This window comes from Eremothecium sinecaudum, chromosome III (genome assembly GCF_001548555.1).
Source record: "Eremothecium sinecaudum strain ATCC 58844 chromosome III, complete sequence".
Taxonomy (NCBI): domain Eukaryota; kingdom Fungi; phylum Ascomycota; class Saccharomycetes; order Saccharomycetales; family Saccharomycetaceae; genus Eremothecium; species Eremothecium sinecaudum.
In genome coordinates this window covers 176,042-198,009 of record NC_030894.1, presented here as the reverse complement: position 1 = coordinate 198,009, position 21,968 = coordinate 176,042, and the positions used below count along the sequence as shown (strand labels likewise).

The following is a 21,968-nucleotide window of genomic DNA, read 5'->3' as shown; positions in this document are numbered from 1 at the left end:
ATTTTTCCATTAAAATGCTTCTGCAAGGGCCTCACGAAGGATCTCAAAACCATAGTAGGTTGCAACATTATGGAGAGTTTCAATTTCCCTGGCATAGCACTCATTTGAGATCGTCAGTTCCCAGCTGCCTGAACATGGACAGTACTCAGACATAGTGTCCATCTTCACGCGTTTACATTTAGAACAGCTTAGATCTTGGGCTAGATATGTGCTTAAATATACTTCCATTTTCTGAAGCAGGGTTTCTTCAATCAGGGCCTTGTTAATGTCTTTTCCACATTTTTCACACTTGAATAAAGACCGTTCCGATTCCATACAGACATCCAAATCCTTGAAATGAGCACAATGTTCACATAAAAAGTTGTTTATGATCAAAGAGGAGCTAGGGTTTTTAAATTCCGCAATTGTATCGAATTCCCCGAGTTCAAAAACGGCAAGTAACTCTTTCCTCAGAGTCCTCACCTCCAGAGTTCTTTCCTTTGAAAGAAGCAAAATATGAGACAAATATTTCACTAACTCTAGCAGAGGGTTGCTTGGTTGTAAGTAACTTCCGGGTAAGTGAGGGATAGCATAGTCTCGAGCGAAGTTTGAATCTAAGATGAATTCTTGTTGGTTATGCCATAATTTCTGGATTCGCTTCACTAGAGGCTGGAAAAACCTATTCGTGAATCCAGAAATAGAATGAGTTACTGTGGTATCATCTGAATGATTTTCATGCACTGGAAGCTGGGTTAGCCTTTGAGTTTCATTCAATTCGTAGAACTGAATTTTTGTCTTCATCATACTATCCAGAATGATAAGGAACCAGTCATCAAATTCCATCTGATAAATTGGAGCCAGAAATTCTCTTATATGCCAACTGGAGTATGCTTGCAGATCCTGCTTTTCCTTTTCTTGAATCTCTAAACAGCTGCACCCACCGTAATTATACTTATCCATCCATATTAAAATATCCCAGTACCGTAAAATGTTTAAGTCAATGTAACTAAAAAGTGGTTTTGCCCTAACAGCTTTTATGAGGTATTGCCCGTATGCATATGAATTGTCCACATTGTGCTTGTTAGTCTTTAATAGCAGTTTGTTTCTATCAGCGTAAACCACGCTTGAGCCCATGGATCTAAATTCATTAATTAGTTGAAGTAGAGCTTTCTTTGTAAGTGTATGAACATGGTATCTTAAAGTGTAGTCAAATAATCGAGAGTTTTCAGACTGAACCCAGCTGATAAAAGAGTGCAAAAGGGAGTCAGCACTTATATTATTCTCTAGCGCGTCATCCCATAGGCTCTTTAACATTGAACGCAACACGCTTAAAGATGATCCTGAAAATGCATCTTCAACAAAATTCGACCCATTTTCCCTTGAATCACCTTCATGTTCAACAGTCGCTAAATCAGTGCCCTCTGCCTCATAAATTAGAGCAGAAGTTAAAACCGTATTAACTGTCAAGTTATTGAGTTCAATTTCCAAAACAGCATTATCGTAGATTTCTGGATTGTTAACAACAGGAGATTCTAAATCCATGCTCAAAGCAATTTTGTTTGGATCATAGTCATTTTGAACACCCCCATGATCGGGTAATGGTTGATTTTCGTTCCACCATAAGATGGTATTGTTTTTTGTGAGTTTCCTTGCATATAGAATATCAATCGAATACCCTGGATTTTCAAGTTTTAAATTGCAGATTGGTATGTTGGTATAAGTTGATAACGCAACTAAGTGAGCAGCCCATGATCCTAGACTTAATAAATGACTAACAATCTTTCTCGTTAATGTCCCCTGCCAATTCAAGGTCGGTAAAGTTATCTCTCCAATAGAGATTTCAACTATTGGAATTTCTTGCAAACCGCGAATAGTCTTGTATAGCTTTTTAGCATAGGGAGATTGTAGTAATAATATCTTCTGGAAACCTTTTTCTTCATTAATTACTGAGAATTCCTTTCCTAGGGTCTTGTAAAGTTTGTGAATATCAGTGAAATACTGGAACGAGAATATTAGTCCTGGATTTGGTTTGAGGTAATCGTAATATTTATCGATAGCCTTCTTTTTCTTTTCAAATTGTGCCTTATATAAACTTTCGATCCCCGATACAGAAAGTTCTTGAGCAGCATTCGATGGTTTTAATACAAATATCTCAACAGAATCGCTCCAACTTCTAAATATTGTGAAAAATTCATATCCAATATTTGTCGTCAGATGTAGAAAGTAAGAGATCTCCAGCGGAAAGCCTTCTAGATACCTTTCAGAGTCACACTTACGAAGATCTTTCAAACTGAAACCATTCTGCAAACCTTTAGTCAGTGCCCCCATTAGATTTGAATCAAATCCAACACAAGTTCCTAATTCCATCAAAATTCTTTCACTAGCTGGGATAGAACTCTCATATATTCCTAAAACAGAAGTATTATTAAGGATACTTGAGGTTTTTTTCACTTCATCTAAGTAAACCATCTCTGGAAGAGTTAACTTGAACAGTGAGCTCTTGTCGTATCTATTAATACTAGGATTATTAGGAGGAATTGCATGGCTTTTCTCAATCTTACAGTTCCTGATGCTTCCTGGTGGAAGATTATTAGTTTTATAGTTGACATATATGGTTTTCGGAACATGTACTTTGACAATTTGGACTTTTTCATGAATTAATGCATATATATCAACTACTCCTGGTTCACTGGAGTTTTTATACTGCAATATCTGCCATGTTGAGTTAGCATATGACTCTGCATGTTTTCTCATAATATTCCCTAATACTGTACTGTGATTCGAAACATTATCCACCCCAAAAAGTTGCGCTCTACGTTGCCTTTCTTTAGCTTGTATCTTCCATTTAATTTTCTGATATTCTAACCAAGCCACATAGTCCTCATCCATCGATGGCATTTCTGCTGGAAGTGTTAACTCTTCATCAGCAGTATTTTTTAGCTGCCTTCTTTTCCTTTTAATGGATTTCACTTTTGCAATTTTAACATCAGTAGCGTTATCAACTGCAAAAGCTGCATTCTCAATTTCAACTTCAATAGCTTTCTCACTCTTCTTGAAAAACTTACCAATGGAGGTTTGCTTCAATTTTGCCTCACTAGTTGCAATCTTTTTTTTAAGCCAGTCTGGATGTTCTACCCTTGGCACAGGGTTCGGGATATTTTGTAGAGCAGCTGGAATAGTAATAATTTTCTGAATAACTGATGCCAATCTTTCTCTATAATAAGCCCAGTCAATAATATCTCTTGGATCAAAGTTTTCAAGTGAGGAATCAACCAGCCATTTCCTTAAGAATGACTTTTTAACGCTCAATTCTGCAGAAAATATGGCAACCGGAATTGCTCTTTCCGTGACCGGCGCATTGGCAGGTTTAGAACTAATAATGAATTTACACTGTAGACCGGCATCCTTTACCATTTCTTCTCCCAAAAATTCACCCAATCTACGAGCAGTAGTAATTGATGTCGATTTCTGTCCTTCATATTCCTTTAGTGTCTTAGACATACTCTTGTTTTCACAAATTAAACTAATTAAATCTTCAGTCTCTAACATGGCTCCCTTAGTATCCAAAACATCTAGCCATCTATTAGCGACTGCGGCAACCGCCAAATAACAGCTTTGTAACGAATCGCCATCTAGAAAGACCTTAAAAATATCTTGCTGAAAGTTTTTGATTAATTGTAACTCACCACGTCTCTTTAACTCAAATCCCTTTAACTCTGCCAGTGTACCATCTTCATTAAAAACAGCATACCTCTTCTTAATACCTTTACCTTCTTCCTTCGAAGTTGGTAGAATCATTGCTTTATATGGACCATCAACTTCGAAGAAAATGGAGTTATCATTAATAGTTTTGTATTTATGCTTGACATCGTCAATAAGTTCTTGATATTGATCATTCGTGAACTTTTGATGCACCTTGTAATTCAACATAGAACATGGATATGAAAGATACAATTTTTTGCCGTTTTTTAAGGTGAATTCGTAATTTTCTGGAAAAGAACTAGGAATAATACACCAAATACCATCCGTGTCCAATTCCAAGGGCCTTCCAACTCTTTCAACAACAGATCGAGCCATTTGAATAATTTTAGCACCCGTTAAACAGGTAATACCAGCCATTTCCATTGAATACCACCTCGAACCCTTTCTCATGGCGTATCCATAAAAAGAATTTAAAATAACTTTATGAGCCAATTGCAAAGAATCGTATAGCACAATCATCTTCTTAGCATCATCATATTCCTGCCTATCATCCGCATTAATCTTTTGTAACTTCTTTTTCCAAGTTGAGGCTAATCCCTTGAACTCATATCTTCTATCCCTAAATGATCTAACTGTATTGACGTAAAATGGGTTCTCTCGCTGACAAACAATCGCCTCACGTTCCACAGTTTCGGTCACTTTAACTCTATGATAAACCTTTTTAGAGTAATCTGTTAATCTTTTCTTTAAATGTCCAACTTGTTCGGAATAACTTAATTCGTCAAATGTCAAAACCTTTTGAGAAGAGTTCTTATTTCTTGCAGGAAAGTACTCATTTTGTAGAGCTCGTTTTACCATACCGTACTCATCCATTTTTGCAGGAAGAAACTCACCTCTCCATGCCCATGTTAATCTTCTATCGCATGTCTTACCTGGTCGATTAAAATCACAACTTGCACAATCACGCTCTAACTTTATACTGTCTGGTTGTAACCTGTTTGTTGTCATGATATTTGGATACATAGAAGCAACATCCACGTGGTAAATAAGTGGACGTTCATCCCTTTTGTTATTCTTTTTTAGTTCTAGAAGTGTATCGGTAATTTGCTGTTTGATGAGCTCAAAATCAGTTACATCCTCCATGTTTGTTTTATTCTCAACCTCAACACAAAAACGTAATGCATGCGGCAGCTCCTCAAGCAGCTCATCTATAACTGAAGGATCAACTTTGAAATGAGTTGAAATGTCACTTCTAAATACTCCAGCTTCTAAAGATTCAACGTGTCCACCAACATAGGTCTCTGAAATCAAAAGATGGCCATCATAAAAACGCTCAATTGGATCAGAGTATTTATTAGGCAGCAGTATACCCTTTTCATATGCTTGAACCATTAGAAGCATTTCACATAGGGTACCGGTACCCTTTCTCAAAACCTCATCTGGATTTAATGGAATGATAGTACATAGAGAGAAAATGAAAGGGTGCACATAGTTCATATACAGATAATACGTTGCTACTGCATCAGAAACAGAATACTCAGATAGATGTTGAGGTCTTTCATATGCATATGGGGTCATTAGCTCTGGATCTAATTCAATTGGATTGTAACCGAGCTTCGCTTGCGTAACCGCTTTTAAACCCTGCGAACCCTGCGGTAAGTATGAATCTCTTTTCACCCATCTGTAGCAGTCCATGTGGGTACAGTAGCTTGACTTATATTCTCCTTCAGAATCTGGTGCAAATCCAATCTCATCAAATAGATCTAGTCCGTGAATTTTACTTCTGTTATCGACAAAAGGCCAGTCGAAGAAGTCACCGTTAAAAGTAGAAATGACGGTTGGTTGTACATCCCTTATATGCTGAAAAAAGCATTTCAACAGCCCCAGTTCATCTGGTTCATTGAAAATTGTAAACTGACCAGGGTATTCCGGCTTCGGAGTATATTCAAAATCATCAATGTCCTCAGAGATAATTTCTCGGTTCGTTATTAGAAAACCTTCTCCATCAATCATATAGGAAATCATCATAATCTGGTCAATGGCAGCATCAGGAAACTTTAATGGCGCTTTTGTAGTCTCAATGTCGAACGCGAGCACTACCGGGTCTGCAAACGCAACCTTGTCCTTGAACTCAATTAGTCCTCCAGAAGTAACCTTATACCATCTTCCCACCCGTATATTCTTATCAATTGAAACACGCACATGGAATGGAACATCATACTCTCGAATATCTTCTATCAGGAACTTCGTATCTACATTTGAAGAATCACCCCCGGAACTGTATATGTCACGCCTCAGCTTGCTATCTTCATTTTCCTGAAGTATTGGTCGCAGAAGCTTCCTGGCCTCAAACAAATTATTCGTATTTACGAAGCTCAATTTCAGCAATGTCTTCCGCAGCCCAACCAGGTGGTTATCCATGCTCAGATCATCCTTCTGTACAACCGTTACAGTTTTCACAAATGACTCCAAAAACTTCTTTAAAAACTCCTCAAGATCATGTATACGTCGCTCATCTCTGCAACCAACTAGGAAATAAGGGTCGTATGTAACTGTTGTCTTAAAAGAACCACCTTCCTCATCAAGAAAGTAGTAATCCACACCACTAATGCCCACACCAGAAGCGCCCTCCTCAAAATCGTCCGCAACTGTAGTAGGATGCATATTACACAGCCAACCAATTCTGTGGCTCTTACTATCAGCACCACCACTTTGATGTGGGGTGATATACCTATCAAATCCCATAACGGAATCTATCTCATCAACCTTTTTAGCTTGAAGCAGCTGCCCTGCCGTCAATCCGTAAGTATTGGACTGCGTAAAAGCAGAATTTCTCACAAATCTAGCAGCATTGGAACCCTTAAACCTCCCAGACATCCCTATAATGCGAATTCTTCAGATGTTTTGTTTCGAAGCCCGTAATTCATAAGGAAAACTCTTCACGCGTTAAATTATTTTCACGTAAAAAGCTCTTACAGAGCAAACTACCATGATACACATAACAAAATTAGATAATCTCTGAAGTTCTAAACAGATAGTTCGATTATAGTAGTCTCATCAAAACTCTCGTATTTTGTATATTCATACAGGCTCTTTATTCGCGTCAGGAAGCAGTTGATCTCGGCGGCTCGTTTCTCACATAAACATGGCAAATAAAAGTTCTAAAACACATAATTAGACAGTAAAACGCCACTGAAGACCTTCCAGAAGCGTTTTAGATGCACTTGGGACACCAGCGGCATCTTTTCACACCTTGCGGACCTAAAAATAGTATTCGTATAACATGATAGTTGATCATATTGAAGGACCCGTTGCAAGTTCTAAAGGGCTACTATTACATATTCGATTAACAAGTTCGGAAATTCAACCAATAGAAGCAGGAACGGTGATCTACTACTATGTCGTACAACCCCTACTACCTGCAGCAGGATTCTACACATGAGCGTTCTAACCAGGCCCAAAATGCTCCGAATTACGCCGACCAACAGCGCTATCAGCAGTTCCCACAACAGCAACAACCACAGCAGAATAATTTGCGCGGCTTTACAGACACACGCGCAAGTATGGCATTTCAATTTGGTCAGAGCGCCTTAAATCAGTTCATTGGCTCGGATAATTTTAATCAGCTTCAGGAGACAGTTCAGCGTGCTACCGGTGCAAACCACCTCTCTCATTATTTCCAGGTCTCGAACTCGTACGTCTTTCAAAAACTCAAAATTGTGCTAATTCCAATGCTTCACAAGCAGTGGTTGCGTTTGCCAGACGTCAATGGATCATTCCAGCCTCCCAGGAACGATATCAACTCTCCAGATATGTACATTCCTTGCATGGGGCTTGTAACATACATCTTGGCATGGAACTTGCAAAAAGGTCTCATTGGATCTTTCGACCCCGAAAACCTCTATTTCAAGCTTTCTTCAACCCTAGCCTACTTCGTGCTTGATCTAGCCATCCTTAAACTGGGTCTTTACCTCCTGGTTCCCGTTAACTCTAAGGCTACCACCCTCGTTGAGCTAACTTGCTACGTGGGATACAAATTCGTACCTCTAATCTTCGCAATGATGCTGCCCAGTGAACACACTTGGATCACCATGCTAGGTAAAATCTACCTCTTCATTGCATATGGCATTTTTCTATTAAGGTGTGTTAAGTTCAATCTTTTCAACGACGGTACCAACGACGTCAATACAGTGAAGAAATCCGTCGTCAAGAAATGTAACTACTTCCTATTCTTTTACGGGGTTGTGCTGCAGAGTGTTTTAATGTGGCTCATGGGCTAACTACAGTCAGCCTTCAACTCTTTACTTGTATAGCATATCTTATTGATATATTGAGTATTTAAAGTTTGTGCGGACAAGAAGTTCGCCAGTATATCTAATTAACCATCCACTCCAATACAGGCCATACAAAAACCCCTCAGCAACTTACAAAGACAGTAATGCAGGCTAAATCTGCTGTATCAAGAGCCATTTCGGAAAATGCGAACCTATATGCTGACCTAGAGTACGATATTGACTCCAAACAGGCGCTACAGCACGTGCAATTAGGCGTACTCCGCAAACAGTATAGAAAACTAGCTCTAAAATACCACCCTGATAAGCTACAGTCAGTGAATACAGACGAAAATCGTTTCGTTCGCATCCAAGACGCCTTTAATATCCTTTCAGACCCTAAGGCAAGGGAACAATACAATGTCTGGTTTGCTAAGCGCTTCATTACGAGCGATGAAGCCAAGCTCGGCAATATCCTAGAGGCACGCGAAAGAGCGGCCAATATCATACATACCTCCAAAACTGACAGTATTGATTTATTAGCTCTACAAGAATATGGCCAGTCCCTCCGAAAGCTCCGCCACTTTGGCCTTCCATATGGCAATTGGAGCGGAGGTAAATTACAGTTAGGTCGTATACGAAAGGAAAACCCACTAAGGGAATCTTGCACTTTACGGGTCTATTGCAAAAAATCTCCCATAACTAGCAGTCCCGTGCAATTAAATGAACTATTTGAAACGTCTAAGATCCCCGTCCAAGAACTCCGATACTCTTCTACAAATAACGACAACAAAAGTGAGTTGCTAGTTTACATTACACTTCCAGATACACACACAACACTGCAATTGCTTACCAATTGGGGTAACATAAACCACCTGAACATGCACATAGTTGAAATAGCCAGCTACGTTGATACACAGTACTTCAAGTTTAATATTCCGGCGAATTAAAGGCTCCGTTTCCATCCATTACAAATCACACTACACATTCGGTCGTTTTGGACGTTGAGGAACGGAACTAAATAGCCTCAACTGAAACTCATGTTTGTTAACTTATTACAACTTGTTACACAATTCGGCGAGTTAGAGGCTATATTGGGTTACCAAGGTTTTTTAATTGTACTATTGTAAGTTCTTTGGAAAAATGGGACTTTTTAGCAGAAGTAAACAAAGCATTCAAAATCCTGAAGATTGTATTCCTTGTGATAAGTTCATTAGAACCCCACCTGAACAGTACGAAAAGCCAGATGGAATTGAACCGATAACAAGTGCACAGCATGAGAAATATCTATCCGTGTTACATTACTTCCAAGAGAATAATCTGTTACTTCCGGTGAAATCCGGTCGTAATTCTGAGGGTGCTGAAACTCTTGAACTTTGTGATTGGGAAAAATTCTGGATCACTCGTGAATGCATTTTGAGGTACCTAAGGGCGACTTCATGGAATGTCGAGACTGCGATCTCTCGGATTTGCAAGACCATTGTATGGAGGCGAGAGTTCAAGGTTACTGGTGACAAATCGGTGGAAAACCGTTTAGACGCCGACACAGTTGAAAACGAAAACCGCACGGGCAAGCAATTAATGCTTGGATTTGACCGCGAGCGTCGCCCTATTTACATGATGAAAAATGGTAGACAGAACACGGAGCCTTCATTTAGTCAGGTACAGCATTTAGTGTATTTTATGGAGTGTGTCATCACCATGATGCCGCAGGGTGTCGAGCTTCTTGTGTTACTAATTGATTACAAACACTATAAGGAACCTGGTATCATCAGCGCGAGCTCACCACCAATATCGCTAGCAAGGCAGATACTGAATATTATCCAGGATCATTACCCAGAACGTCTTGGGAAAGCGTTGTTTGTTAATATGCCGTGGTATGGCTGGACCTTTTTGAAACTAATGCATCCTTTCATAGACCCCACTACAAGATCCAAACTGGTGTACGATAAACCCCTTGTTAATTATGTTGACGAAGACCAACTGGAGGTTAACTATGGTGGTAAATTAGATTTCGTTTACAATCATGACATATATTGGCCAGATTTTACTGAAGCAGTGGAGGAACGTCAACAGAACCAGTTCCAAAGGTTCTTAAAGTTTGGCGGCTGCGTCGGGCTTAGCGAATTTGACATAAAGGGTGATCACGACGAGTTGCTTTACCCCCCTGACTATAAACATACTATATGAGTGGAAAAAATTGCCATTGATAAGCTCTTTGTCCACACTCCTTGAAATGTTTCTCCCTTGTTTAAAGCTAATATATAGAGATCTTAAAGCATATCCATATTCTAAGGTTAGTTTTACACTGAGTTGGGAATTTTAAAAGCTTTAACGGCTAGTTACTTTATCCTGTATTGTGAAAACTTTTAGGCTTTTGTGACATGGTACTTACGGTTCACAAGGAAGTGCAGAGCCTAAGGTGACGAACATTTAATAACTTTTGAGGCAAATGTCCACATAATAAGATACCGACAAGTGTGTTTGGCAGTGTGCTGTCTAAACGCGGCTTTTGATCTTAAGACATGTCTTCGGTCCCAATACTTTATTCAAGAAGGTTATCTCTACTGCCTTACAAGACAGGTCATATCATCGATATTCTGTACCATATGAGCATTAAAGGAAGCTATATGAAATTAGTATGCTACTGCCGTAATTCTCTTCTAGGCAAAGATAGATCACAGAAGGTTAGTTAATAGTCTCCACAGTGTATTATATAAGATTGATTTAAGCCAGTGGAGTGTGAGCATCTTTGGCTAGACTATATTTATACATTTTAAGAAGAGGATTATCGAACACTAACTTCTCTCATGGCGAGAAGCTTATTGTTTTCTGTACTTCCGAGGACTGCAACTGTAGGACATTTTATGATAACTGATAATGTGTTGTAGATGGATTGACACAAACGATGTTGAATTCGATAAGAGCTACGCCACGTTGTATGACGTCTTTGCCATCAAGTACTCATGCTTCCAAGAAATGTTAGTGGTCCAATAAATGCCATTGAAACCAATGTTGAAATCGGAATGCATCTTTGGAGTACATTTAGGCGAGTAACCTTAGTAACAAGAAGGTAAGTTAACTTCAATAGACAATACTGATTTTGCCCATTTCCCAAATAAGAATTGTACATGGCAGGAACATGCAAACCGTCAATTCACCTTGGAATAAGAAATGCTATTGGCTCTGAAGAAATTGCCATTAATATAATAGTAGTTAAAAAATACCAAATTATACTTCAACGCACTATGCGATATATAAATATTATGGGCCCATAACTTTTTATTATTATTAGTCGATCTGAATTACCTCTGGACTCTTCGGTGCCTTAGACCTCTGTACGTCATGATCTTTCTTTCCCTTACGTTTATTACGTTGACGTAGGCTTTGTCCTTGTGTTTGGAAGTGAGGTTTACTTTCACTGGGTTCTCCATCTTCCTCATCATCTTCTTTTGGTAATACTATTGGAAATCCAAAAAATAGTTGCCCTTCCTCTAGCAATAATGGCGCAGGCGGTCCATCAAGTGATATATTCCGCACATTTTTTGTTGCGACGTCCTTCTTTGTCACAGGTTTACCAGATAACTTCTGTCCCTCACCGTCAAAAAGAGATTTAGCACTATCATATTCTCGCACCTTTTCTGCGTACTTAATTCTTCGGGACATAGTACCAGGCTTTTGATTTGCAGCATCATGCTTCCGAGCCGCTGTCTGTTGTGCTTTAAGAACCTCGTAATCCGGCTCCACGTAACCCACAGGGGGTGCAAAATCGGTCACCAAGTCAGTCTCTATCACGCAAATAGACTGGCTTTGTGTTTCAGGCTTCACTTCCAAAACTTTGATCCTATAAATCTTATTGTTGTAGCTTATCTCTATTATATCATTCACAGTAAGGGTACTAAACCTACGCAACACATTCTCCAACACTGCCTTAGGATCAGATATATCCAAAAAGTCAACCGATTGTGGTTCAAGTTTGACAAAATGTCCTTGTGCAATATCAGTAGATCCTATTTGTAATAATGAACCTGGTTGAACCCCTAATGTTTCCATCATCCAGTTAGGAAGGTAAGCACGCCCTTCTTCCGCAATGAATTCCAAAACACCACCATTAGTAACTTTACCAGTTTCTTCACTACTCAATCTAAAAAGCATTGGATATTGTATATTAAGCATCGATAGTTTATTCAAAGCACTTGGCGGTAGGAATATCTTGCCACCGTAGTTGGCGTCGTCTTTCCTGATTCTATCATTCATCATTGCCATAGGATAACACCTAAAGAAGTCTTCAAACTTCTGTGGAATAGCTGCAATTCCACCAAATGCACCAAACCCTGTAAACATCACCTATTGTTCCCTATTAGTTGATTTTATTGCCAAGTTGCTAGTCATTCTTATACGTAGTTTGTAACCTTCATTTTCTTTTTCAGTACAAGAATATAACCTTAAATGATGATAACTTATAGAAGAAATATGCTCTAAAGATTGGGAAATCAACCTATATGAGGGTTCCCAATCTAAATCACTCGTCCATTAGCCATGGTTTATTGGATTTTGGAAGTTTTCCGCCGTAAATGGCTGCATATTAACGTAGAAACGCGTCTTAGGAATATTGTCTCGTAAGGCGACTACCTCGTTCTTGGAGCGATAGAAGAGTCTAGACGCACAGTAAAGGGCTATTATCGAGTCGAAAACACTAGCGAAGTGCTCCCAACTCAGTATTATAGCACGCACGTCGCTGAAATCATCATATCACGTGACCAGTAATATTGACCTTTTCTGCTATTTGGAGTTAATAATTACTTCGAAGACGGCTATTTACGCAAACAAAGCGGCCAAGAGGACGTTCTTGGGGAATCTAGGCTGTATTTAAACTGTTTTAGACATGTCTGAACATGGTCAAGATGATGATGAAAGGTTTTACGGCAATTTAGATCAATTGCGTGAGCTTATACGTGATGATGATGATAACGATAGAGTTGAAGATGAAGCCGGACAGTTTCGCTTTAACGAAGAGGAGGGAGGTAATAATGACTACATGGGTGAATCTGATAGTGGTGGTTACGATATTCATGCAGAAGATGAAGATGATTTAGAATTAATGGATGTATTTTCGGACTATGGGGAGTTATCAGATGATGAATGCAACGAGCAGGAGTTTATGGATGCGATTAGGGAAGCTAATAACTTTAAAGTGAAGAGGAAAACGAAGAAGAATTCAAGAAAAGGTGGATTAAATAAGCTGCGGCAGCGAGCAGTTGATCCAGAGATTGCACAATTGCTTTCTGAAGCAAATGAAGCCTTTGTAAGAAATGATATACAGACCGCCGAGCAGCTTTACAATGAAGTCATAAAAAAGGATGCCAAGAATTTTGCAGCTTACAAAACGCTGGGTGATATATACCATTTGCAAGGGAGATATAATGATTGTTGTAATTCGTGGTTTTTGGCAGCTCATCTGAATTCTTCTGATTGGGAATTTTGGAAGATAGTCGCTACATTATCTGCTGATCTAAAGCACATAAGACAGGCTGTATATTGTTACTCGCGGGCTATTAGTATGAATAGTAAGGAGTGGGACTGTATCCATGGGCGTGCTGTGCTTTACAAGGAGACTGGTCAGCTAGGACGTGCGCTCGAGGGGTTCCAAAAGCTGTATAACCATAATCCTTACGATCCGAATCTTTTAAGAGAACTGGCAGTGCTTTATGTTGAGTATGGTCGTGTGCCGTATGCAATTGGGTTATATGTGAAGGTTTTTGAACAGAACGTTGCGAGAAGAAAAGCGATTATCGAAGGCAGCGAAAATGCTCTTGAATCTTCAGAGGAAGGTGGCAGTAGTGAGGAGGACTCTAGCGATGAATTTGATGACGAAGTAGTTGTACACGACGAGGAAGAAGCACAGACCTATCCAAATGTTAACTTCAAGAAGATTAATAAAAAGTACCGCTGTATTCCCTTTGACTGGTCTGCGTTAAACATCTTGGCGGAGCTTTATTTGAAACTTCCCGCTGAAACCAAGGGTATCACCATGATTAAACAGTGTGCAAGATGGATACAGCATCGGGAGCAGCAAACTTTCTGGGATGATGTCCAAGACGACTCCGAGTTTGATGATAGAAGGTTTAAAAATGCCCGTTTCCAGTCACTTCCTGCGTCAGAAAGGTCAAAAGATCATAATTTGCCAATTGATATTCGGGTTAGATTAGGTCTTTTAAGACTCAATAACAAACATACACTGGATGCAATGAATCAGTTTCAATTCCTGTATGATGAAAACTTCGCTGACATTTCTGATCTGTATTTTGAAGTCGCAGTGAACTTGGCTAAATTCGATCAGTACCAAGAGGCTATTGAATTCTTTGTTCCACTATTAGAAGTCCCTGAATACCAGTCTATGGAACTATACAAGCCCCTCAGTAAGTGCTACAAGGAAGTCGAGGACTATGAGAATGCGAAGCAAATTTTTGCTAAACTAGTTGAACTATCACCGGAGGACTTGGAAACGAAGTTAACCTTGGCAGAAATCCACTATCACCTAGGCGAAAGTGAAGCTTTTAACAATCTTCTGTTGCAAGTTGTTGAAGCAAGAAAGCGGCAAGCGGAAGAGGCAACCAAGATCTCTACTGAAGCCGAAACTTCTGAAAACATAGATGAAACCGACGTCGGTATGAGCGAACGCCAGAAATCATTATTGGGTACTGGTAAACCTTTGCTGCAGGATCTCAATATAAGGAAATCCAACGTCAGGAGGAGACGTACTCCGCAGGACATAGAGGCCGAAAAGAAGGAGAGAGAGAAGAAGATCACTTTGAGTGTTCTCGATAAGTACAGTAAATTGAAGATATACAAGGACGGAATGGAGCGAAAGGATCCAAATCAAACAATGCTTTGGATTGACACCGCTTCGGACCTAATTGACATATTCTCTAGTGTCAAAAACTTCTTTGTCAAAAGTCGTTCGAAGAAGTTCGTTGGTATTATTAAGAGGACGAGAAAGTTCAATAAAGTAATAGATTACAGAATTGAGCGTTTATCAAAGCTCTCAGAAGGTGAAAACCTCCTAGATGGCCTACCGCTATTGGAAGAAAGGGTTATTCTTACATCTACCACGGAAATGCGGGGCCTGACGTACGATCAGTGGTTTGAACTATTCATGGAGCTAGCTCTCAACATATCCAATTACCAAAACTATGAGGATGGTTTAAGTATTATTGAAACCGCGCAACAGATAAATGTATTTGTTCAAGATCCTGCTCGTGTCAAACTAATGAAGTTTGTTAAACTCGCTATAGTACTCAATCTAGATGATGAAGAGGAATTAGTTGAAAACTTGAGAGGATTGTTAAATCAGTTCCAATTTGGGCGTAAAGTTCTGCAGCTTTTCATGTATAGTTTGTCAAGTGGCCAGTCTTCATTAGCGATTTTAAGCTCAACCGTACAACAGAAATTCTTCCTGAGACAGTTGAAGGCATTCGACAGCATTCGTTTTGGTCAGCATGTTACTGGTCAGGCATCTGTGACAAATAAAGAAGTTCAGAACCCCAATAAAAAGACTTCTCCCTACCTGCACTATATTTACGCAACTTTACTGTACTCGAGTAAAGGGTTCATGTCGGCGCTTCAATATCTAAGTCGCATGGGCCCCGAACTAGTAGACGACCCAATGGTTAATTTGTTAATTGGTCTGTCATACTTCCATCGCTCTATGCAAAGACTAACAGGTACAAGACATTTCCAGATTTTACAAGGATTAAGGTACCTGTACAAATATCATAATGTAAGAACACAAAAATACACAGTTTTTGAACAGCAGGAAGCTGACTACAACTTAGGAAGATCATTTCACCTAATTGGGCTATTCACAATAGCTGTAAAATACTATAATAAAGTATTAAATGACTATGAAGACGTTATGTTGAAGAAACATGCCGCTTATAACTTGGTTTTAATTTATAATGAGAGTGGGAATCCGCAACTAGCCAACTCAATAATGGAAGAGCATTTAACAATTTAAGGTTCCCTGTAATATAGCTATATAAACGTTTACTGACGCTTTAACAGTAGTTTTAATTCTGAAGTTTGCAAGGCTTTATCTTCACATAAAGAAAATAACGACTACCTTAGAAAACAACTAAATAGGAATGACACACCACGCATAACAGAGATAAGTTACCGATTAAAATAACTCAACATGCCTCAACCAGTAACATTAAACGTTAAGTTAAAGATGTTTTTAAGAATTGCCATACAACGGCTCCGTTATGCCCAGGAAAAGCAGCAAGCAATTGCTAAGCAAACAAGACGGGATATAGCACACTTATTATCGCAGGGTTCAGAGCATAAGGCTAAATATAGAGTTGAGACTTTGATAAATGATGATATGCATATTGAATTACTTGAGACTTTAGAGCTTTATTGTGAATTACTTCACGCTCGTGTAACAATTTTATGTGAAATTAAGGATGAAGCAGATTTAATAGAACATCACTCAGATAATGGAATTAATGAAGCTGTAAGGGCACTAGTTTACGCTCAAAAATATGTTCCTGAAGTAAAGGATTTGCAGAAGGTCAAAGAATTACTTAGGTTAAAGTTTGGAGACGATTTTTTGGTGGCTATTGTTGAAGACAAGACCGGAGTTCCAGAAAAGGTGACTGAGAAATGCCTACCGACATTACCATCATCAAGGTTGACTGATTTATTCCTAAGAGAGATTGCAAGTACATATGAGGTTCCGTACAGTAGGCTTGACAATGATGACAAGAATTCTGAAACCGGGGATGGTAATAATGTTGAAGGGGATGAGAGTGATGATAATAAGCCTATAATTGCACTTGATAATGATGAAATAGAGGATAGGAAGCACCCAATTACAGTTAAGATGCCTCGGAAAAATATTGAGACTTTGGAAAAGGATTTAATGGTTCCAACATCCATTGCTAAAGATGTTAAAATATCTCATAAGAAGGAACCGATTTCAGCAGACGCAGGAATAGAGGATCTACGGAAACGGTTTGCTGCGTTACGGAGGTGACACTTTTAACTTATTAAATAATGGTGTATGCAAGTAAATAATATATAGTACAATTGAGGTAACTATACCACTATGTATAAGGCACAATTTGCGTAAAAGCCCGTAATCCAATGTCAGTTCCAGCTTATGGGTGTAGCTTTAACATTGCAATATCATAATTACTGTGATACTCTATAAAGGTTCATTATTATTTTGAGCGCATAGCTTTCAATTTCTTTGCCCATGCGTACTTTATGGATTTCGCGATACCAGCAGAAAAAATGCCCTTGACGGTTTGTATTGCACTAAATTTAGCAATTCTACTCTCTAAACGAGACACCGCATTCTCAACTGTATACCCTTCTGGAAGGTAGGAGTAATTATTCAAGACAACGTCATTGTAGATTGGTTTGTAATAGTCTCTGAAATTATGGAAATTGTTTTCCACAATATTCGCGATTTTGTTTGGATTCTCTCCGCCCAGAAGGTACCTGATATCACCCATGTAGCTTAATGAAGTTATTTCCTTGTAAAAGTCATGCTCGCTAAATTTACCAGGAGATTTCTCTTGAAGACGGTGCTTTGCCAAGGTAGCCGCTGCTTTTAGATTTAAATTGTTCCAGTATTGTACAGTTAAATCGTTCTTTAACACTTTAACCGGTTTCTGTAATCTGCCTGCTAGGTAGAACGTATTCCAGGTTGCCAAGTCCTTTAGTAAATTATCCATAGATACAATACCGTATTTAACTTCATGGCCACGGATATTTACGTAAGGATTGAAATAAATGCCAGCACCGATTTCCTGGAAGTTCGCCACAATAGAGGAGCCAAAATACTTCATTGAGGAGTAGTGGTCGGGATTTTGACGCATATTCAATGAGTGAAAGTGTTCGGGATGATTGACCCCAAATATAAGGTCGATTTGTGGCTTGTCAACCTTCAGATCATAGTTGGCTTGATGAAATACTCCTGAGCCGTAACCAAATGCATAGCGTACTGGGGCTTTAAAATGCGACATTATTTCATGCAATTCCTTTTCATTCTCACTGTCGATCTTTAGTAGCTGGTTAGAAGCATAATTAGGAGGAAATTTGTTAAAATTCTCGCGGTAATTTGAAAACTTCGAGATTAATTTACTAGTTTTCTTCAAACCATGCTGCATGAAAGCTAATTGTATAACTTCTTCACTTGGAATCCTGCTTTCTCCGTTTAAGTCACTCTTTAAAGTTGTAATATTATCACACGAAGACAGATCCCTCGAGCGTACTTTCACTTTAACTGAAAGTTGCGACTGAAGTCTTCTATGGAGAGTTTGAATACATGCTAACCGACTCTCAAGCTTTATTAAATTGGTTCTTAACATGTGGAAACAGGAATTATAGTAGTAAAATTGTTTGATAAACCTGCAAATCGTAATATAACGCTATAACCTCAATGTTAGGGAATTAAATTGGATAGTACGATTTTAACAAGTTAAAATTGGATATGCTAAAGCGATATCTAATTGTCTATCTTATAACATATGTTTACGTATTCTCACTCTAAGTCATCAGGTTAACGAAATGAAGTTTTATAAAAGAAATTCGAACCACCCCTCAGCCAATTAGAATACGAAAGGTAATTTTTTAATATGCAGAGAATGATTTTCGCGCATGTAAAATTCATTCTAGAATCTGTTTAAAGGCCGGGTAACAGATACACGAATGTAAGGCCAAATTGGTGTTGTAACCAGCGGTCTTCTAGATATTAGATAAAAGTTATGCTTAATGGTTAAATTTTTAGAGAAATCAAATGAGCGTTATATAACATAAATGACGTATTAAGGATGACTATCAATTCGAAGAATTAGGTATAGATCCCCTGTGACATTAGTTGGAATTGATCATAAAGACGTGTATAAATACTGCCCAAGGACTTCGCCACTAGGAAGTTTTCGACAAAGTCGTCACACTCTTCTTCGGTTAATTCTGTATGGAATCGTTGTCTCAATTGAACACTTGTTTGATCGCCTGTGTTAAAGCATGGTTGAGTGTTATCTTTTTGCATAACCTCACACATGCTAACGATCATGTCGGCGTGTTTTCTTAGTGCCTTAAATGCGTCTTTAAGTAGACGTACAAACTTCTTATATGGATCTGCGTCTAAACCGCCCAAAAGATCCACATATTCTTGTGTTAGTTTAAATGGAGCAGCCTCGAAGCCTACCGATCCTGGAGAATTGGAGAGCATGAAACCAAAATCGATATGGACTACATGCCCTTCGCTGTCCACCATGATGTTACCATTATGCCTATCTTTTATCTGAAGGATGTAACAAATAATTGAATAGGCTGCCAAGCTCGATGCAAAATTATCTTGGGCTCGTTTATACTTGAAGCTATTCTTGTCGCCAAATGACCGAACAAAATGGTCGGTTAAGGTAGCGATTGAACCCTTTTCACTCAACTCTCCTTCTTCTATCATTTGTTTAGTCAAAGACTTCTTAATACTATGAATCGACAATGCGTTTGTAATTGTTTCTACTAGACCGGTATTAGCGCTGGTTATCAGTATCTTCATCCGCTTAACCCAAACATCAGTTTTCTCTTTATTCCATATTGTGGCCATGGCTTGAATGAGTTGGCATGCAAAAGCTTCCTGACGTAAATCATCGCCTGACTTGGCAATGACAGAACACAAGTCCCAGTTCTCAAGTTGACCATACTGAGAGGACTTTTTGATCTTTTCTTTCTTTGTTGTCCAATCCTCACCTAGGTAAGTTGTGTGCTTTCTATCAGTAGTTATCAAACCACCGGTTTTAAGATCATTTTCCAATCTACGTTCCCCCGCCATATCGTGAACACCATCCAAATCGTAGTATCCGAAGCGATCCTGGACTTCCTGCATTGAAGCAATAATCTTAGACCTTATCTGGTTTGCAGTGTCACTAAATTGCTGTGGTGATTTATCTAATTGAGCTAACATCATAGCAGATATACGCATCTGCGTTGCCAAATCTTCTGGAACAGAATTGGGCTCATTTATGTTGGTATTGGATAACTGTCCCGTAATAATGTCAAACTTGGAGACAAAATCTAATTCTGCACTGCGCATATTGGACTCCGACTGCATGGCTGGTATGCTAGTCGCCTTCCTAATTAGAGCTTCACGTTTATACTCATCTGTCTCAGATTGTTCTGTGACCTTTACCATTGACATATCCCCGAGGTCCATCTCTTTTCTTGTTGTAGGAGTTTCTGGAGTAGATACTATACTTCCTGCGTCATTTGATGCACCAACGAGTTCCTGGTTTTCATTATTATTTGTCATATAGCTTAAATCAAATATGAAACCACCATCATCTGCCCGTTCCCTAAGGAGAGAATCACTCGCTGGGCTACAGGGATCAAAATCCATATCATCCCTTAAATATTCAATGTATAACAAAAACGGCACTTTTTCTGCAGAATTCAACACTTGCGCCTCATTAGCAGCTATGTTAACAATTCTATGCAGTTTACCTTTCTTATTTGGAGGCAATATAATTGGTATATCGACCTCCGCTGGAAGATCTCTGTTCATAATAGATAACTCGGCTCTCAATGACGTTAAACGAGCTTCTCTAGGAACCTGTAACAGTTTCCTTGAAATAGTTTCTAAAGCAATAACAAATTGCATTTCACATCGGAAGTAGTGCGCCTTCAAGATCTTGATTTTTTGAGTCGTGGACATATTTGAAGGTTTCAACTTATACATGTTCGGATTGTTGTTAGAACTCTTGCGATTATGATCTTTAGGTTTACAGGTTACTTCTGCGTGACTTGAAGCATCATTGGTATGTCCATCAAAAGATTTTCTTTTTTCGCTAGTAGATAGCGATGGACTAGACATGTGATTAATGTGCAAATTAGGCATGGAATTGGTATACTCATCGGCAGAAACACTCCTTCTATGCGAGGCACTGGACTTGTATAACTTATGCACGTATGACTTGTCTGTTATTTTTTGCCTTCTTTTAGGCATGACAATAGAATTCGATAGTTTATCCTTAAAAAGTCGGTCGCCGATATTATCTACAATATCAAAATCCAAAGCAGGAACTAACTTCTCCTTCCGTTTTTTAAACATGGCATCTTCCTTAGTTTTAGAGGTATCTACAATATCTATTGGTGATGCAGATGTTTTCTTACCATTAACAGAAGTGCGCTGGCCTATGGTGTTCTGCAGCGATAGATTTCTTGCCATGTTTCTTACCACATTCTTTGCTAATTTAAAGACATGGCTCCTCTGCCGTCTACCTTGTGACTCAATTATATGCTTCATATAGGAAGGTAATGCAGGACATACAGTTGACCCAAGCACAACGCTACTCAGAATTATTGCAGGATGTAAGTTCTCGTTAATTTTAGACTCTTGCGTAATAGACGTGGTGCTGCAAAGTACGAGTTGTAACTTATTAATTACCCGACGAGCAACTTGGAATCCATAAGATTCAGGATCTGTTGCGAGATCAGACAAAAGTGCATGCAGTTGCCAGTATGTCAATAGCGCAAAATGAGGGTTTTCACCACTTAGTTTTAAGAGTAGTTCCTCTAGTGCCATAGATTCAGTTTCCACAGTTAACAGCACTTGGACAAGCTGCGGAATATAAAACTGCAACTCGGTATGAGGAAAGGTCAACAACTTCTGACAAATGTAATGATGTATTCCAATATTGTATGCATAACGTGCCAAGTATTCAATATGATGATAGATTGTAAAATGTGCAGAATTCATAAACTTCAGCAGTAATTCATTTGATCCAGGAGGTAGAATTTCTTCCTGATCTTCTAAATTCCCCTCAGGCGGATCTTCCTTATCCTGCTCTACCATAGTTCACAAATTTTATAAGGGTTTCTATTCTATTAATAACTCCCGTAAGACCGCAATTTATTAACGCCTAAAATACAACGCAATAATACAATCTTTTCCAAGTATAATAATTAATGCAATATTGGGCTAACCTGGATGAAATGAAATCC

At 38.8% G+C, this 21,968-nt stretch overlaps 9 protein-coding genes across 9 annotated transcripts; 5 read left to right on the top strand and 4 right to left on the bottom strand.

Annotated features, from left to right (window-relative positions):
* Positions 1 to 9: 9 nt before the first annotated feature.
* POL2 (DNA polymerase epsilon catalytic subunit) lies at positions 10 to 6,558 on the bottom strand (the record flags this gene model as incomplete). Its single annotated transcript, XM_018131561.1, has 1 exon — positions 10 to 6,558. The coding sequence occupies one exon, from the start codon at positions 6,556 to 6,558 to the stop codon at positions 10 to 12; it is 6,549 nt and encodes a 2,182-aa protein (XP_017986551.1).
* Positions 6,559 to 7,079: 521 nt separating this feature from the next.
* Positions 7,080 to 7,961, top strand: YIF1 (protein transporter YIF1; the record flags this gene model as incomplete). The annotated part of the gene is made up of 1 exon (XM_018131562.1): positions 7,080 to 7,961. One exon carries the CDS (start codon positions 7,080 to 7,082, stop codon positions 7,959 to 7,961), a length of 882 nt encoding a protein of 293 aa, XP_017986550.1.
* Positions 7,962 to 8,119: 158 nt separating this feature from the next.
* On the top strand, positions 8,120 to 8,902 carry CWC23 (U2-type spliceosomal complex subunit CWC23; the record flags this gene model as incomplete). The annotated part of the gene is made up of 1 exon (XM_018131563.1): positions 8,120 to 8,902. One exon carries the CDS (start codon positions 8,120 to 8,122, stop codon positions 8,900 to 8,902), a length of 783 nt encoding a protein of 260 aa, XP_017986549.1.
* A 193-nt stretch (positions 8,903 to 9,095) lies between these two features.
* Positions 9,096 to 10,142, top strand: PDR17 (phosphatidylinositol transporter; the record flags this gene model as incomplete). Its single annotated transcript, XM_018131564.1, has 1 exon — positions 9,096 to 10,142. One exon carries the CDS (start codon positions 9,096 to 9,098, stop codon positions 10,140 to 10,142), a length of 1,047 nt encoding a protein of 348 aa, XP_017986548.1.
* Positions 10,143 to 11,243: 1,101 nt separating this feature from the next.
* On the bottom strand, positions 11,244 to 12,296 carry UFD1 (polyubiquitin-binding protein UFD1; the record flags this gene model as incomplete). Its single annotated transcript, XM_018131565.1, has 1 exon — positions 11,244 to 12,296. One exon carries the CDS (start codon positions 12,294 to 12,296, stop codon positions 11,244 to 11,246), a length of 1,053 nt encoding a protein of 350 aa, XP_017986547.1.
* Positions 12,297 to 12,837: 541 nt separating this feature from the next.
* On the top strand, positions 12,838 to 15,969 carry TFC4 (transcription factor TFIIIC subunit TFC4; the record flags this gene model as incomplete). Its single annotated transcript, XM_018131566.1, has 1 exon — positions 12,838 to 15,969. One exon carries the CDS (start codon positions 12,838 to 12,840, stop codon positions 15,967 to 15,969), a length of 3,132 nt encoding a protein of 1,043 aa, XP_017986546.1.
* Positions 15,970 to 16,146: 177 nt separating this feature from the next.
* On the top strand, positions 16,147 to 16,989 carry IST1 (Ist1p; the record flags this gene model as incomplete). The annotated part of the gene is made up of 1 exon (XM_018131567.1): positions 16,147 to 16,989. The coding sequence occupies one exon, from the start codon at positions 16,147 to 16,149 to the stop codon at positions 16,987 to 16,989; it is 843 nt and encodes a 280-aa protein (XP_017986545.1).
* Positions 16,990 to 17,176: 187 nt separating this feature from the next.
* Positions 17,177 to 18,331, bottom strand: TAM41 (putative phosphatidate cytidylyltransferase; the record flags this gene model as incomplete). Its single annotated transcript, XM_018131568.1, has 1 exon — positions 17,177 to 18,331. One exon carries the CDS (start codon positions 18,329 to 18,331, stop codon positions 17,177 to 17,179), a length of 1,155 nt encoding a protein of 384 aa, XP_017986544.1.
* A 482-nt stretch (positions 18,332 to 18,813) lies between these two features.
* On the bottom strand, positions 18,814 to 21,819 carry PIK1 (1-phosphatidylinositol 4-kinase; the record flags this gene model as incomplete). The annotated part of the gene is made up of 1 exon (XM_018131569.1): positions 18,814 to 21,819. One exon carries the CDS (start codon positions 21,817 to 21,819, stop codon positions 18,814 to 18,816), a length of 3,006 nt encoding a protein of 1,001 aa, XP_017986543.1.
* Between the last annotated feature and the right edge of the window lie 149 nt (positions 21,820 to 21,968).